This window comes from Dromaius novaehollandiae, chromosome 17 (assembly GCF_036370855.1).
Source record: "Dromaius novaehollandiae isolate bDroNov1 chromosome 17, bDroNov1.hap1, whole genome shotgun sequence".
In the NCBI taxonomy this organism is placed as follows: domain Eukaryota; kingdom Metazoa; phylum Chordata; class Aves; order Casuariiformes; family Dromaiidae; genus Dromaius; species Dromaius novaehollandiae.
Window position 1 is genome coordinate 11,086,177 of NC_088114.1, and position 13,826 is coordinate 11,100,002.

The following is a 13,826-nucleotide window of genomic DNA, read 5'->3' on the forward strand; positions in this document are numbered from 1 at the left end:
TTAGTACGTGAATCCTGAAGAAAACATTTCTTCTATGAATAAAAATAATATCCTGTCAGAGGGATGGAAAGCTGCGTTCACAGGCTGCAGCACAGGAGCCAGGAGAGAAACGTGCAAAATGATGCGACATGTAAAGTGCAGTAGAAGTCCAAAGATTTGCAGCAGACACAATAAAGGCTAACATCTTTTATTACATTTTATAGATTAAATATATTTTCAGTAGAGTCTCTTTTTTAAAACACACGAAAGGAAAAATACATTCTTCATGTACATATGAAATACTGACCACGTTGCAGAGACCATGTATAGTGCAAAGTATGAACACAGCAAGAGAGACATCACCACTCTGGACGATTATCAGCATTTTTTTTTCTACAGTAAAGTTAGAGCAAGTCAATGTTTCTCCTTCCAAAGAGAATTCCCAACCCTTCACATCCATGGCATTCCCTGGGATCATGCAGGAAAGGCTTTCACTTTTTAAACTTACTATAAAATCTTTGCATTGCATGAAAAATTATCAAACTCTGCAGCTTTAGCTCTTGCACACATTCATAATCGTAGCACAATTTTTATTACGATTGCAGCCCAACTCCAAACACCCCTGGAAAAAAGAAATAAATATATATATATATATAACCTGGTAAGGAGAAAGGAATGAATCCGACTGATTGTTGCAGTGTCCACAAAACGTGTACCCACACGTACACACATGCACACACACGCACACACGCACGCACAGGAGGAAGATGGCGAGGTGTGATTGAGCATCTCCTATCACTAGCTTGGAGCGAGGGCACCGGGTTGCATGTTTCGCTGAACCTTTAGTGTTTTTCAGTACGGGATGTCGTTTTGGTAGTACTGGATCATGTCGTATGTCCTGCTCCTAAAGGAGGAAAGCAAAGCCAGAGGTAAATGAAAGTTAGAGACACTGCGGCCATTGTCACAAAGACAAAAATTGAGATCACACAGAAGCAAAACATGGGTGAAGGAAATTAACTTCTAAGCAAAACCAGCCCTATGCACTTTGAAGGCACCGTGAAGGCAATTTCATTGTTATAAATAACATAAAACATCCTGCTCTTGTTCAAACTAGTGGAGATTGTCCAGTCCTGATACTGTTGGCTGAGGAAAATGGATCCCTGGATCGGCAGCTACCACGTTTCCAAAAACCAGTTCACAATACATCCTCTCAGCCCTCCTCAAATCACAGTTCAAACTTCATTAAATGGAAGTGTAGCGCTCCCATTACAAGGCTAAAAACGGAGTGAAAGCAGTTTAGCAGAACCGGGCCCCAAGCAGCAGCGCGGAGAAGGGAGAGCAGTTCAGGTAACGGCTGCAGTCCAGCCTGGTCAGTGCGGTGAGGCCTCTACGGTTTTTAGTACTGCTGCGCTAAAACAAATTACTCCCATGCCTCTTACTGTGGCAAGGACAGTAAGACATAAGCTACTGCTCTCCTGAACACAACACATTTGTGCTGCAACAGCAGCTTGGAGCCTGTGCTCAGATAAGCCAGAAGCACCTCACGTTACACTGGCAGTTTGTTTTAGGAGAAGGAAAAAAAACTAAGAAAGATCTTCAGGACTGCATAAAGCCAGGCGCATGTGGAAATAAAAGCAGTAACCTAAAATAAGAAGTCTCATAATGAAAATACAAGTAAGAAGGGAAATAGCAGCATTAAAAGCAACATCTCTGATGAATGACTGAACAAGCAATCTAAGCCTTGTAACAGATAACTCAGTTATCCACAGGCAGAGATTATCCAAGCCACAGACTAACCATGCCACAGGCAGAGATGCTCAAGCTTGCCAGAACTAAGCTGGCTTTTGGCATTCACACAACAGTGTAACTGAATTAATAACCCCCAATACTAATCCGGGGTGCTGAGCAGATGTACCGGCAGGCACTAGGAGATCCAATTCTGTTCTAGTGGGGTTTTTTCTAGCCAATAAGCCCTGCTTGACCCAAGCTGACCCCAGGTGTTTGCCCTGAACTCCTCACTATATCCCACACAATTTGTATTATGTGGGATGGAAATATATATATATATATATATATATAACGTCCAATGACTGGCTGGGTGACAGAACTGACTATCGTATTTTATGACAACAGTCAGATATGGTTCTTTAGGCTTGTGTCAAGGATGGAGCAGAAGCAGTAACTACAGATGGGAAAAATGTCAACAGCAGCTCTCAAAGGTGATAAAACATGCACTTAAGAAACAGGAAAAATACTACAGTGTATTGGCTAGCTGGTCATTATGTTGATTTTTAAATTGCTAATTATCTAGATAGAACTGTTTAGTCTGTTCAACATACTGATTAGCAGATCCCAAGTAACATGGCCCAGCTACACAGGCATTCAAAAACCACATTGCCAAAGTGTTTTATATGCAAGGCATTTTTCCTAAGCAGCATGATACTATACAATAAGTAACATACGGTCTAGCAAAATGATTACTATATTAATGCAATACCAAGTCATGAAGAAAAATTCAGTGGAAAAAAAAAAAAATCAGAACTCATTTATAGAGAAGAACCAAATACACTTTTATGCAGACTAGCAGCTTAGTATGTATACAGGTCTTCACATTCTACTGTACACGTAGCAGGGATTACTGAGTGAATTTCAGAGGGGTATTCAGGCAATTTAATGCCTGCAAGCAATTATAAAAAATGATTTTAAAAAGTAACTGTACTCCTGTTTGAGATACATTCTTGCTCAGTCCAGTGGCCCTGCAAGTTGGTTTTTAAGACATGTTCTCTTTTACAAAATAAAAGGCAACAAGCTTCAAGATCATTTTCTTCTCATTCTGACAAGCAGGCATGCTATTCCTGCTGCCATCCAATACCATTCTTTACTATTCATTCCTTTATAGGTCAGAGATGACCCTACCCTACAAGGGCATAGCACACCTAGCTGAATCACTCCAACAGAATAGTTGGGCATCCCCCAACACAACAGCCAAAATGCTTAACATTCAGGCTTCACTTTGACAGCAAATTGTCCACTCTTTACACCAGACAGCTTTATTATTAGCTCAGCCTGGGTTTAAGCCTTCCTCTCCAACATAAAGGGAGGAGATACGGCATATTCAGAAGCAAAGCTGCTACCCCACATTATCTAAAACTCAACAAAGAGACAACATTCGGTATTGAGTGATAAGACTGTACTTTTTAGCTCTTCTCAAAGTATGATCAGTTAATTGGTTCACTTTTCCTTTAGCCCTAGGGAGAACATATGCATAAAGTGGCAAACCTGTTGCTGAGGAAGCAATTCTGGATGATCTTAATGATGAAATTTGCAGCCTCCCGTTCAGTCATGTTGGGGCTGAACCTGTGCCTATATGCAGAAAACCACAAAAAGCAGGAGTACAAGTTAGCAAGGTTTCCTTTGAGCATGATAGAAATGAGTCTTCAACAGTAGGCTGAGCCTGTGCACTTTCATTTGCAGCAAGCATCTACTTCCTATGAGACTATCCTGATCAAATTGTGTAATGTTTTAATAGGCACCTCCCTTAAGTCTTATAGTGGACACAGATGTTGTAAAGTTTTGATCAGTTTAGCGGTAACTCTAGAAACAGCAGATCCCTCTTTCTAAGCAGCTGCCGTTTTTAAAATACCCGTGCATCTAGCAAAGACCTTGAGTTCCAGCCCATCATACTTTACGAATCTGTGCTTATTTTTAGGAAATTTGTAGGAAGTTATCTACAGCAAATACTGAGTGCACAGCTAACTCTGGAGGCATAAGCTTGGAGGGCTATTTAAAGTGTCATATTAGAATTTGTATTTGCCTAAACTGTTGATGTTACAACATAGTCATATTCAGTACTGTGTTATCTGTAAAACAAATTTAAAGTTGCTATGCTTAAGATTCCAGCATCATTTGAGAAGAGTTCAGACTTGGCAACACCTTATCTCCATTAAACCAGATCTTTCCTTTAGAGTCTTGCTTTGCTACTGCCAAGAACTTGAAGATAATCCATGTACTTGCACAGTCACTACACAGCCTGAATTTAATTCTGTGAAAAGGCCATGGAAATTCCTACTTCTTGAGATGTCCTATAAAGAAAACTAAACTACTATTTTTAAAACACTAAGACATAAGACATTTGGACAGCATGACACTATACTCACTGCTTAAGTTGTGACAATATACACTCTACAAAGAATGAGTAAGTACTTTCCAGTTTATACATACTCTGACTTACTTTAACAACTTGATTGTCTGCCCTCGGAAACAGGGCAGCCCTGTATCCAGCATTAATGTAACCAGTGAGACTACAGCATCCATGTAAGGCCTAGAGAAAAAGAGGACAAAAAGGTTATAGTACTTCTGCATCCTTAGTAGGTAGAGCAGGCAAGCTAAGGAGTTCAGTGAGCTGGATCACACCTTTTTCTGTAGTGAAATCTAATGCATGTAATCCTCTTACATTTGCTGAGGGAGCTACACCCTTACGCACAATCTGTCACTTTAAATTTCACTCCCTGATGTCGGACTACCAGATACTCAGAATGCTGCAAGATGAACAGCCTCAAGGAGGGTTATACAAAGCAATACTTTGGTAAATAACACTCCTTTGGCAACAGAAAGGTGAATCAGTGCATCAAAACAGTATAAAAGGCTGAAACCAACAATACCACAGTAATAGATTATCTTCTAATTCCTAATTACTCTATGGAATTCTTTGCTACATCAGCCCAGCTTCCCTTCTCCTTCCTCTCCTCCCACTCAGAACATTTATTACCTACTGAGCTATTACTCTACTACTTGGATGACATCTTTGCCTTGAAACAAAACTTCTCCAGAGTGCTGCCCCGCAAGGAAGTAAATTGGTCTTGGTTTCAAGACAGCCCCTTTTGGGTCTGCTAGCTGAGGAAATTTTTATTCTGCAAGATAACATCAATAATCTCTCATACTTGTGATAGAATGAGCTTTTATCTGGACCGTGTCATACTGTCATCCTCCTACTCACATGCAGCATCCTCTTTAAATAAATTTAGCAGTACTCCTGCAGGTTACAGCAAACCATGTTTGCTTGGTATGACACAAGGTAAAGTTGCAAAAATCTTAACTGTGACTGGCTGGCAATAATAGCTAGTGAGCTGGGCTACCAAAATCTCTGTCTATTTTACAGCAGAAGTTGTAGCACTATTTTATATGTCCTGCCTAATTAACTCCAACTGAAACAATGACTAACATGGTTGTCATATTACGAAAAAAAGGAAGATTTTGATTCTCCTACGCTTTTTTACTGCAAAGTCTAAATGGCATACTAAACTGAGTGAAGAAAGGAGAACATTACATTTATTAATTAAATACAATATAAACACCTCAAATGTCACATAAGAACAGAACAAAGTCAGACTGTAAAATTACAGGGCTATTAAACTGTTTTAAAGCTTGTACCTGGACAGTTGGCATCATTACTAAGGGATATAACAGACAGGCTCAGACCCCTGACAAACAAATACTTATTATTATTTAACTTCTCATCTGGTTTTAGGTGTGCAAACACTTCCACTTTTGAGAATTAAGAATGCCTCACCTGACTGCCAGATAGCCTCTGACACACATCTCCATAAACCACTTGAATGGAGTTGCCTCCATTTTTCCTCCCATTATCATCACCATCTCGTCAGTCAGCTTAATGTCTGGCTCCCAGCCCAGATTTCCACCAGGTGAGCTTTCAAACATGAATCCAAAATCTGTGCACAAAAGATAAGCCGGCTCAGATACTTTGTTGGTTAATTGTGCACTGTTGAAGCTGACAGAAGAAAGGAGAGGTGGATTTCACATATTAATTCTGATTTTTTGTCTTCCTACCAACTGAAAATAAGCTCTGGTGAAGTATAAGAATATCAAAAGAATCACATCTATGACATTAGACTAGACTAAGGATCATGATGTCAAGTAAACTCCTTGCCAAAACATCACTGGAGTTCCAGAAAAACAAATTTAAAGCAGAGGTTAGTCTCACACAACTACATACCTTTACTAGTCAAATTTAATTCACACCCATACAGTGATGAAAGGAATCCAAAGATATGTTCATATATTCACACACATCCACACACAGATGTGTATGTGTATATACTTTTCTGAAGCTGGTAAAGTTTTGCAAAACTAAATTTACACAGAAGCAGCCAACACAAATATACATACAATACTAAACAGGCATGATAGGAAATTCCATGCACATACAGCAATTGTGAAATCAGCATATTGATTGATCTCAAAAGGGAAGTGTCTTATTATCTTCTATGAACATTATTTTACAGCAGAAGGAAAAGATGACTACAGAAGTTCAAATGTAGATGTAACTGACCAATATGAATGATGTGTCCCTTTTTGTCCAGCATGATGTTGCCATTATGCCTGTCTTTAATCTGGAGCAGAAACAGGAGAAGACTATATGCAGCCATACTGCGGATGAAATTATAGCGAGCCTGTATAAACAAGAAGTTACAACAAATCAGAAGAACACAGAGAATTTGATATCTCTCCTCACCATCCCAGGAGCAGATGCAGCTGAAGAAAGTGTTTTGTTCCCCCTGTCCGCCTTCCCATTCATGATTAGTTTGGAGCAATGTTCAATGATCTTCTTCTTATATCTATAGCAGCAATAACTTCCTTAGCTAACTTACTCATAGCTAAAAATGGACTATCTGCATCAGAAACCAGATGCAGCATTATGGTAGTCATTATCCAATTATTTGTCATTATTCCTTATAGCTAGAATGTTTCTTGGTTGAGTTTTGCTATGTCTGCCAACTGATATTTTACCTTCTGGAATGCAAGGGTGGACTCATCTCCATATTGCCTTGTAAAGTAATCATACATCCCAAAGTCTGTCTGCCTGCCCAGCTGGTCACGGGATGTGCAGTCAGGAATGCATTCAATAACACCACACTGAAGGGGAAGAGGAGAAACAGGTCTGTAAAGCATGTTCCCAACATATATTTTGTTCATGGCTCTTGGCAGCTGTACAGGTCCCCTGGGAAATGTGGGGAAGCTCATAGATCACTGAATACAGAATTTCTAGTTTATTCATAAAAAAGTAGATCCAAACATTGAGAACTTCCATGCAACATAAGACAAGATTTGCGACTTTCCTGTGACTTGCACAATGTAGTCTCCAAAAATCAAACAGCAAACACAAATAACCACAAGCAGCAAAAATTCAAAGCCAAAAGCTTTAGAAAAGCAGGAAACAGGAGAGGAAAGACTCTTTTGCCACTGGTACTCCAAATATTTGGCATAAGTTATGTGGGCAGTATTTCCTCGCAGAATGGAATTTTTGTATGTGTTGGAAAAAAAAAAAGTTGTGTTTTTTTTTTGTTTGTTTTTTTTTTTAACAAGGAATTATTTTCTACAGCTCTAGAGTTAACTATCCACTTACCCCAGGAGCTGTGGCCACCACTCGATATGGAAACACAAAAAGATCCAGGCCAACCAGCTGAAATATGTTCTTGAAGAGATCGATGATTTGTAAAGCTAACATGTCCTGTTATACAAGAAAAAAATTGCACAAGCATTACAGGGGTTACGGATCGTAAGTCAGGTTACAAAATGCTCTGAAGAACTCTGAAGTGAACATTAAGTTCCCCCAGAAGGTCTGCAGATGTGTGTTTGTGCATTCACTATGGCTCTGAGGAAAACCAAAAATGGAAAAGATAAATGCTGTTTAAGTGTGTAGCAGGTAACACTGAAGATTTAACTGCTGACCTATGAAGAACAAACTTTTCCATCATTCTTTGATAAGAGGAGTACTAATAACTCCAGCTATAATAGGTAACATTCCCTCTTAATTAAAAACAATCAAACTTCACTGCACAACACATCACCTGAGAAAATACTACTGTTACCAATATGTTACTATGTTATGTTACCAACTGAGAAACAAACTCCAGAAAAAATTTTAAAACATGGCATTAGATAAAACCATCTTGAGAGCATGACCTATGTTTCCAAACCAGATTTTCTACAGCGAGACAACAAAGTTCTCTCCTCAGTCCATAGCTAATGGGGATTCTAAGGATTCCAAAGAAAAATATTTGTATGCTAATATTATTTTATCTTCTGTAACTGCAAAGCCTGGTAGCTTTGTACCTGTCTGCAGTCATCGCCCACTTTAAAGATAGCTGCCTGCCAACAGATTTTCTTACTGTCCACCCCTTCTTCTGCACTTTCATCTATGGAATCAGAACGACAACGCAGACCTGCAAAAAGAGTACAAAGCAAAACCCAGACATAGAGTTTTATTAGTACCTTTGTTATCACAACATTCCTCCTACACTAAAAAACACAACATTTCACTGCAGGTCCACTACAGAAATTTCTGCCTTGCAAGGTACATTCCGTAAAACAGTTCCCTTCCTGTATTAGAACTGGAACATAGACATCAAAATAGCTTTCACGGTCTACCTGAAAAAATGCCTAAAGTACATTAAACTAGTCCGCTAGAATCTCCCACAAAATTTATTATGAGAAAAGGCTGCCAAAAAGCATGGAGTTCACTACAGTCTAGAAACCAGAGGAAGGCAATTAATTTATAAACTAGTCTAAAGTAACTGATAAAATTTATTTAGGATACCTATGTGGCCTGATTTCAGGAACTAAAAAATGGCAAAAAATGAATTTAAGTTTTCAGAAATTAGACAATTCCTATTCTTCCCTCCCCATTTTATGGGGCTTCATTTCTGAGCTGGACCTATGTGGGTAAAGTTCAACATGGAAACAATTATACTGCAGCAGTACAGGTCACTGAAAGCAGGCCATTTTAAAGGAATTGCTGACTCTTAATTAGTAGCATCAATATTAAGACTTATTTACTAACCTTCTTTTTCAAGCTCACTAACTCCACATCGTTTCACTTTAAATTTGGCCAGGTAGGGTGCTTTTGCTGCACTGAATTGGGATAAATAAAAAGATGATGAGTGCAAATTAGCCAAGCAAGAATTTCTAGGAAAAAAACCCAAAAACTAAATATGATGAATTAATTTAACAGAGGAATACAACATGAGCATGTTACCTCTGCATAGGAGTTCCTGATTTGTAATCAATATCCAGAACAATAGCTTCAGGATTGCTGGGCAAGTAACAGCCTGCAAAACAGAGCAGAGCAGACAGCTGAGAACAAATTCATTGGCTAGTGCAACAACAGAAGAAAACTAACGTCAGCGTCTGTAACTTCAATGCAGACGCTTCTGAATTAAATAAATGTTAGAGATGAGTTAGAGATTACAGTCTGGGAACCGCAAAGGATGTGGTACCCTTTCCATTAGTCAGTGATTGCCAGAAACTAATAGAATACAGTTTCAAACTAATACTGCAGAGTCTTTACCACAGAAATGTACAGACAGGACTTCTCTTCCAACAGTCCCTAACAAGACGTGGCAGCATGTCCCACCACACTAGGAAGGGCTCTTAACAACCAACACATGGTAGACGAATTGAGACCTGTTAGACAGCGATCAGGAAAAGCGTTCATCAAACTCCATTTTAAAGGGAAGGTTCAGATGGGGAAAACATATGTTCAAGGGATGCAAGGGCCTTCAGATAACGATGTTTCAAAGGACTGCTAAAGGGAGAAAAAGGAAAACGAAGGGAAGGGGACACGCTTCACTCTTGAGATCACATAGCTTCTTAAAAGTGCCTCACCTTTTTTTAAAAGAGGGAGAGGGAGAGGGAGAGGGAGAGGGAGAGGGAGAGGGAGAGGGAGAGGGAGAGGGAGAGGGAGAGGGAGAGGGAGAGGGAGAGGGAGAGGGAGAGGGAGAGGGAGAGGGAGAGGGAGAGGGAGAGGGAGAGGGAGAGGGAGAGGGAGAGGGAGAGGGAGAGGGAGAGGGAGAGGGAGAGGGAGAGGGAGAGGGAGAGGGAGAGGGAGAGGGAGAGGGAGAGGGAGAGGCTATGTTTCTAAAGAGAAACAACACCAGCTGCAACAGAAAAACAGCCACCTAGCTGCCAGCACCAAAACTGAGACCAGTTACTTGCCAGAGATTTCAAGATTTGCTTATAAAAAGTATATACTCATGCTGAATGTAAAAAGCCCACTATATAATATGATTAAAACACTTCTTACCAGGCTGCACTTTCACCTCAGATAGAGCACTCAAACAAGCTTTTTTTCTTTCATCTCCTTTAGGGAATGGTCTAGAAAGATGAACGATATATTATTTTATTTATCTACATATTATATACTACTTCATGTACTAGCCTAAAATTTGTTTCAAATTTATACAAACTTCACTAAAAATGTTTTTTCCTATAAAGACAAACATCTCTTACTGCACCACTTCTAGTGGATTTAAAGGCTCAGTACGTAACAAGAACCTTTTCTATGTGAATGAGTGTTTTTCGATTTAACACTGATTTGTAAAATGACATATAGATTGTTGACAAACCCAAACAGCATCAGAGATGTGAATGAAATAAATTAGGGATCTTCTTTATACAGAAATTTGAGCAAAATTCCTCTTTTATAAGCATCGCAATAGTTACAGCAATATAATTTCCCTTGTGGGCCTTATTCCAGAATAAAAAATGTTGCTTTGGAAGTGGCACAAACTAACTGGAAAAAGACAAGCCAGCAAAATGCCTATGCAATTACACGCCTAATTTGCTCACGTACTTAGCATGACTGCAGGTGCCAACTGCATAATTGGTGACACGGTTAACGATTAGTATGTACAATTACCCAATTTGCACAGGGACTTGTGTTAACCCTGTATGGAAGTCAGTCATGCAATTGCACACTCACCTGGTGTAGAGGTTTGCAAGTGAAAGGTATTACTTATGCTATGGTTTTAAGTAGTACAGCAGACTACTGAAGCAGCAACATAACACTTAGGATAATGAAATCATCCTAGATGGTACATTTATTCATTTGCGCCCTCTACAAAGCAAACAGCATTTCCTCTACACTGTCTTTACGTGGGAAATGTCTAAAATGCAGATGCATTTTAGAGCTGGAGTGCAAGATGAAATGCATGCAAATTATAATTATTTATAGTTGCTTAATTATGACTTACTCCTAACAAAAGATGGTTTGATTTCATCCTAAATGTCAAGATACTGAGATCCTAAACTCCCCTTTTAATTCATCCTACTGGGTGAAAGCATCTGGGCATGCACATAGAAGACATCTAATATTTGACAGTTTGTAATGTGAACGTCCGTTAGCCCAGTGTCTTCAAGCTGGTGGTTTTCAAGGCTTCATTTTAAAGGAAATGTGTTCCAGGAAACAGATTCTGTACGACTTTCAACTACTTTCATGCACAAGAGAATGTTTTAAAAATATGCAACAAAACTGCACTCACAGACGTAGAGCTTGTGTGCTGAGCTGCTGCCATCCACTGGCAAGCTTTATAAAAGTTAAACAACATATTTTCACTGCAGTCTTTATAGTCAGCAGTGAAAGCCTGTGAGCAAGATTTTCAGTTTTAAGGGAACAATCCAGTGTGCATGATATCAAATCTGTCTCCATAACAACAATTTATGAATGGAGGAAAGAGACTTACATATGCAAAAAGAATAATCCTCTTTGTATCACACTGCACAAGAAAATATCTTTGTGAAGAGAAAAAGACAGTTTCATGGAGTCTTTAGAGTTTTAGCAGAAAGAAAAGCATGCATGAGATTTAGGGTTGGTTGTTTGTTTTTAACTCCACACAAAATGTGCCTAACAAGTTATAATAAGGAAAACAAAAAAAAAGCACAGTAAGCCTGTCAGACCCAAATACAAGAGTGCAGTTTTCCTGCCTGAAGCAAACTCTGCCAACTTTTCAAGATAATGCTGGTCATCTATCCAAAAAGCCAGATTAATGGGGCAGGTGACAATGTAACTAGACGAATGGGATTTCAACTGGCATAAGAGCACTGATTGTTTTACCAACTCCATTTCTGTCTTAGTGCACTTTCTGTGGAGCCTCCTTCCACTATCACCCACCGCAATATATTTGCTAAAATTAGTTTAAAAGCTAATGTTCAAGTTTACTGCCATGTACTTCCAGAGTAAAATGTTACAGCTGTTTCAAATGGAAGGACTGCTAAGTCCTGCTTAAAGCATAGAGCACTGAGATCAGAGCAGAAACAAATTATCCCTAAAAGTTAAAGTAAAGCAAACCTTTGCATCCTACTACAACTGTAAGTTATATTTAAAAAAACAAACAAACAATTTCTTACCGTAGCAGTAATTAATTTTTTTTTCTGAAAATACTATCCTCTATAATAGGATAGTAATATATATTATTATATTATAATATTATAGTCTATTATAACTATAATACTATACAGTACTTCTAAAATCAACTCAGCCTCTTAAATAGGACACTGGTAATTTCCAGAACAGTGAGCCCCAAAAGAGCACAACTTACTTGATAATGGCTGAAACATTGGTGATTTTATTAAAGAAATCAAATTCCCGTTGGTAGAACTCCTTGGCTGGGCCAGATAACGAGCTGGTTATCTCCTCTACTAGTTGCTCCAGGAGTTCCCCGATGTCAGCTGCATGTAAAAATGAAAGTATCTGTGTCAGAAGCTTATTTCAGAGTGCTACATGATATGGGGAACGGAAATAGCCATCTTTGGTTAGTAGTAGTAGTAATAATAATTAAAACAAAAACGATACTGATGCAAAGATTGCTGCAGCTCTTTTGATGCATTCTGTCAGGCAGAACACCTCTACAGAGTGGACCCTAGCTCTTCAAATGAAAAACAGAAATTCCCTAGCTCAAAGTATTACTCCTGCCAAGACAGAAGGCAGGAAGGAGCTTTAAGTCTGAACTGAGGCAAGGAATAGGAATCAAGCTAGATTAAACTTTAAACCACTCACGATCTTTTTGGTGTCCTTCTTCATCCAGGTAGATATTAGTTTTCATGTTCCAGATGAATTGGTGAGCCAAGAGCTGGGATTTGGCAGCTGCCCACAGGATATATTCTCTAACATAACCCATCTGCAACAGTATGCAGTCCAGTAACAATCAAAGACTGTTACAACTCAAGGAGACTCAATGTTAACTGCTTCTAACAGCTATTCTTCAAAACTTAAAATTATTTAATGTCTGGAAAGAAAATAAGTGCAATCTCATTCACCTTGCTAGGAAGAACTTTCAAGAATGACAGTGTATTCTAACAGGTAGGGGATTGAGTCTAAACTGTTTTCAGCTTTATTACTGACTTGTTTTGTGATTCTAGGTAAGCTACTTCCCACCTCAGTACCTTTTTCTATCTATTCGATTTGGATTTCAAATCTTTTTGAGCTCAGGGTGTCTCCTAGTTAGTTTTCTACAAAGCACAATGTAACGGAGTCTTTGGTCTCACTTAGCATCATTAAATGTTCCTTTAATATGAGTTATATAGACAACTGCATAATTTTGGTGGCAAGAACTGCACATGCTGGCACGGTTGCACAGAAATTCTGGAAAGCAGGAACATAAATTTGCAAAAGAAGTTGAAGTGCACAAAGCAATCTCACTCAAGGGGTAGCATTCCCTTTCCTCTACTTGCAGCTACTTCTCTGGTCTCTGGAGATTTCTGTTTGACTATGACAGTATCAGACTGGAGACACCGCCCCCACCCCCGATATCTTCTATGCGTAACTCCACAGAAAAGTGATTAAGGACACTGATTTTCATTTAATTTCACTATTACTCATCTCACATACCTCTTCAGAGGCTTTATTCAAACAGAGTGCTCAGCTGAGATTTCCCATAACAAAACCTCGCTCCTTCCAGATAAGCTACTTAGCCTCTGTTTTCTCAAGTTTACCTGTTCATAATAAAGGTGCATCCAAGCAAGCCTGTCTCTAGAGACAATTTTTTTCTATA

At 39.0% G+C, this 13,826-nt stretch overlaps 1 protein-coding gene across 3 annotated transcripts in view; it reads right to left on the reverse strand.

The window, feature by feature from the left end:
• Nucleotides 1-171: 171 nt before the first annotated feature.
• PI4KA (phosphatidylinositol 4-kinase alpha) overlaps nucleotides 172-13,826 on the reverse strand; it is a 65,925-nt gene continuing 52,270 nt past the window's right edge. For 2 of the 3 annotated variants that reach the window (XM_026104288.2, XM_026104287.2), the window contains exons 43-55: nucleotides 12,833-12,953; nucleotides 12,375-12,504; nucleotides 10,082-10,152; nucleotides 9,035-9,107; nucleotides 8,840-8,910; nucleotides 8,113-8,222; nucleotides 7,403-7,507; nucleotides 6,787-6,912; nucleotides 6,329-6,449; nucleotides 5,549-5,708; nucleotides 4,211-4,300; nucleotides 3,259-3,342; nucleotides 172-883 (exon numbers count right to left, since the gene is read on the reverse strand). In XM_026104288.2, the coding sequence (XP_025960073.2) occupies nucleotides 832-883; nucleotides 3,259-3,342; nucleotides 4,211-4,300; nucleotides 5,549-5,708; nucleotides 6,329-6,449; nucleotides 6,787-6,912; nucleotides 7,403-7,507; nucleotides 8,113-8,222; nucleotides 8,840-8,910; nucleotides 9,035-9,107; nucleotides 10,082-10,152; nucleotides 12,375-12,504; nucleotides 12,833-12,953 (1,314 nt within the window). In that variant the 3' untranslated portion in view covers nucleotides 172-831. Of the gene's footprint in view, nucleotides 884-3,258; nucleotides 3,343-4,210; nucleotides 4,301-5,548; nucleotides 5,768-6,328; nucleotides 6,450-6,786; nucleotides 6,913-7,402; nucleotides 7,508-8,112; nucleotides 8,223-8,839; nucleotides 8,911-9,034; nucleotides 9,108-10,081; nucleotides 10,153-12,374; nucleotides 12,505-12,832; nucleotides 12,954-13,826 lie in introns of those variants that run through there. The other variant, XM_064522156.1, reaches the window with a different exon arrangement.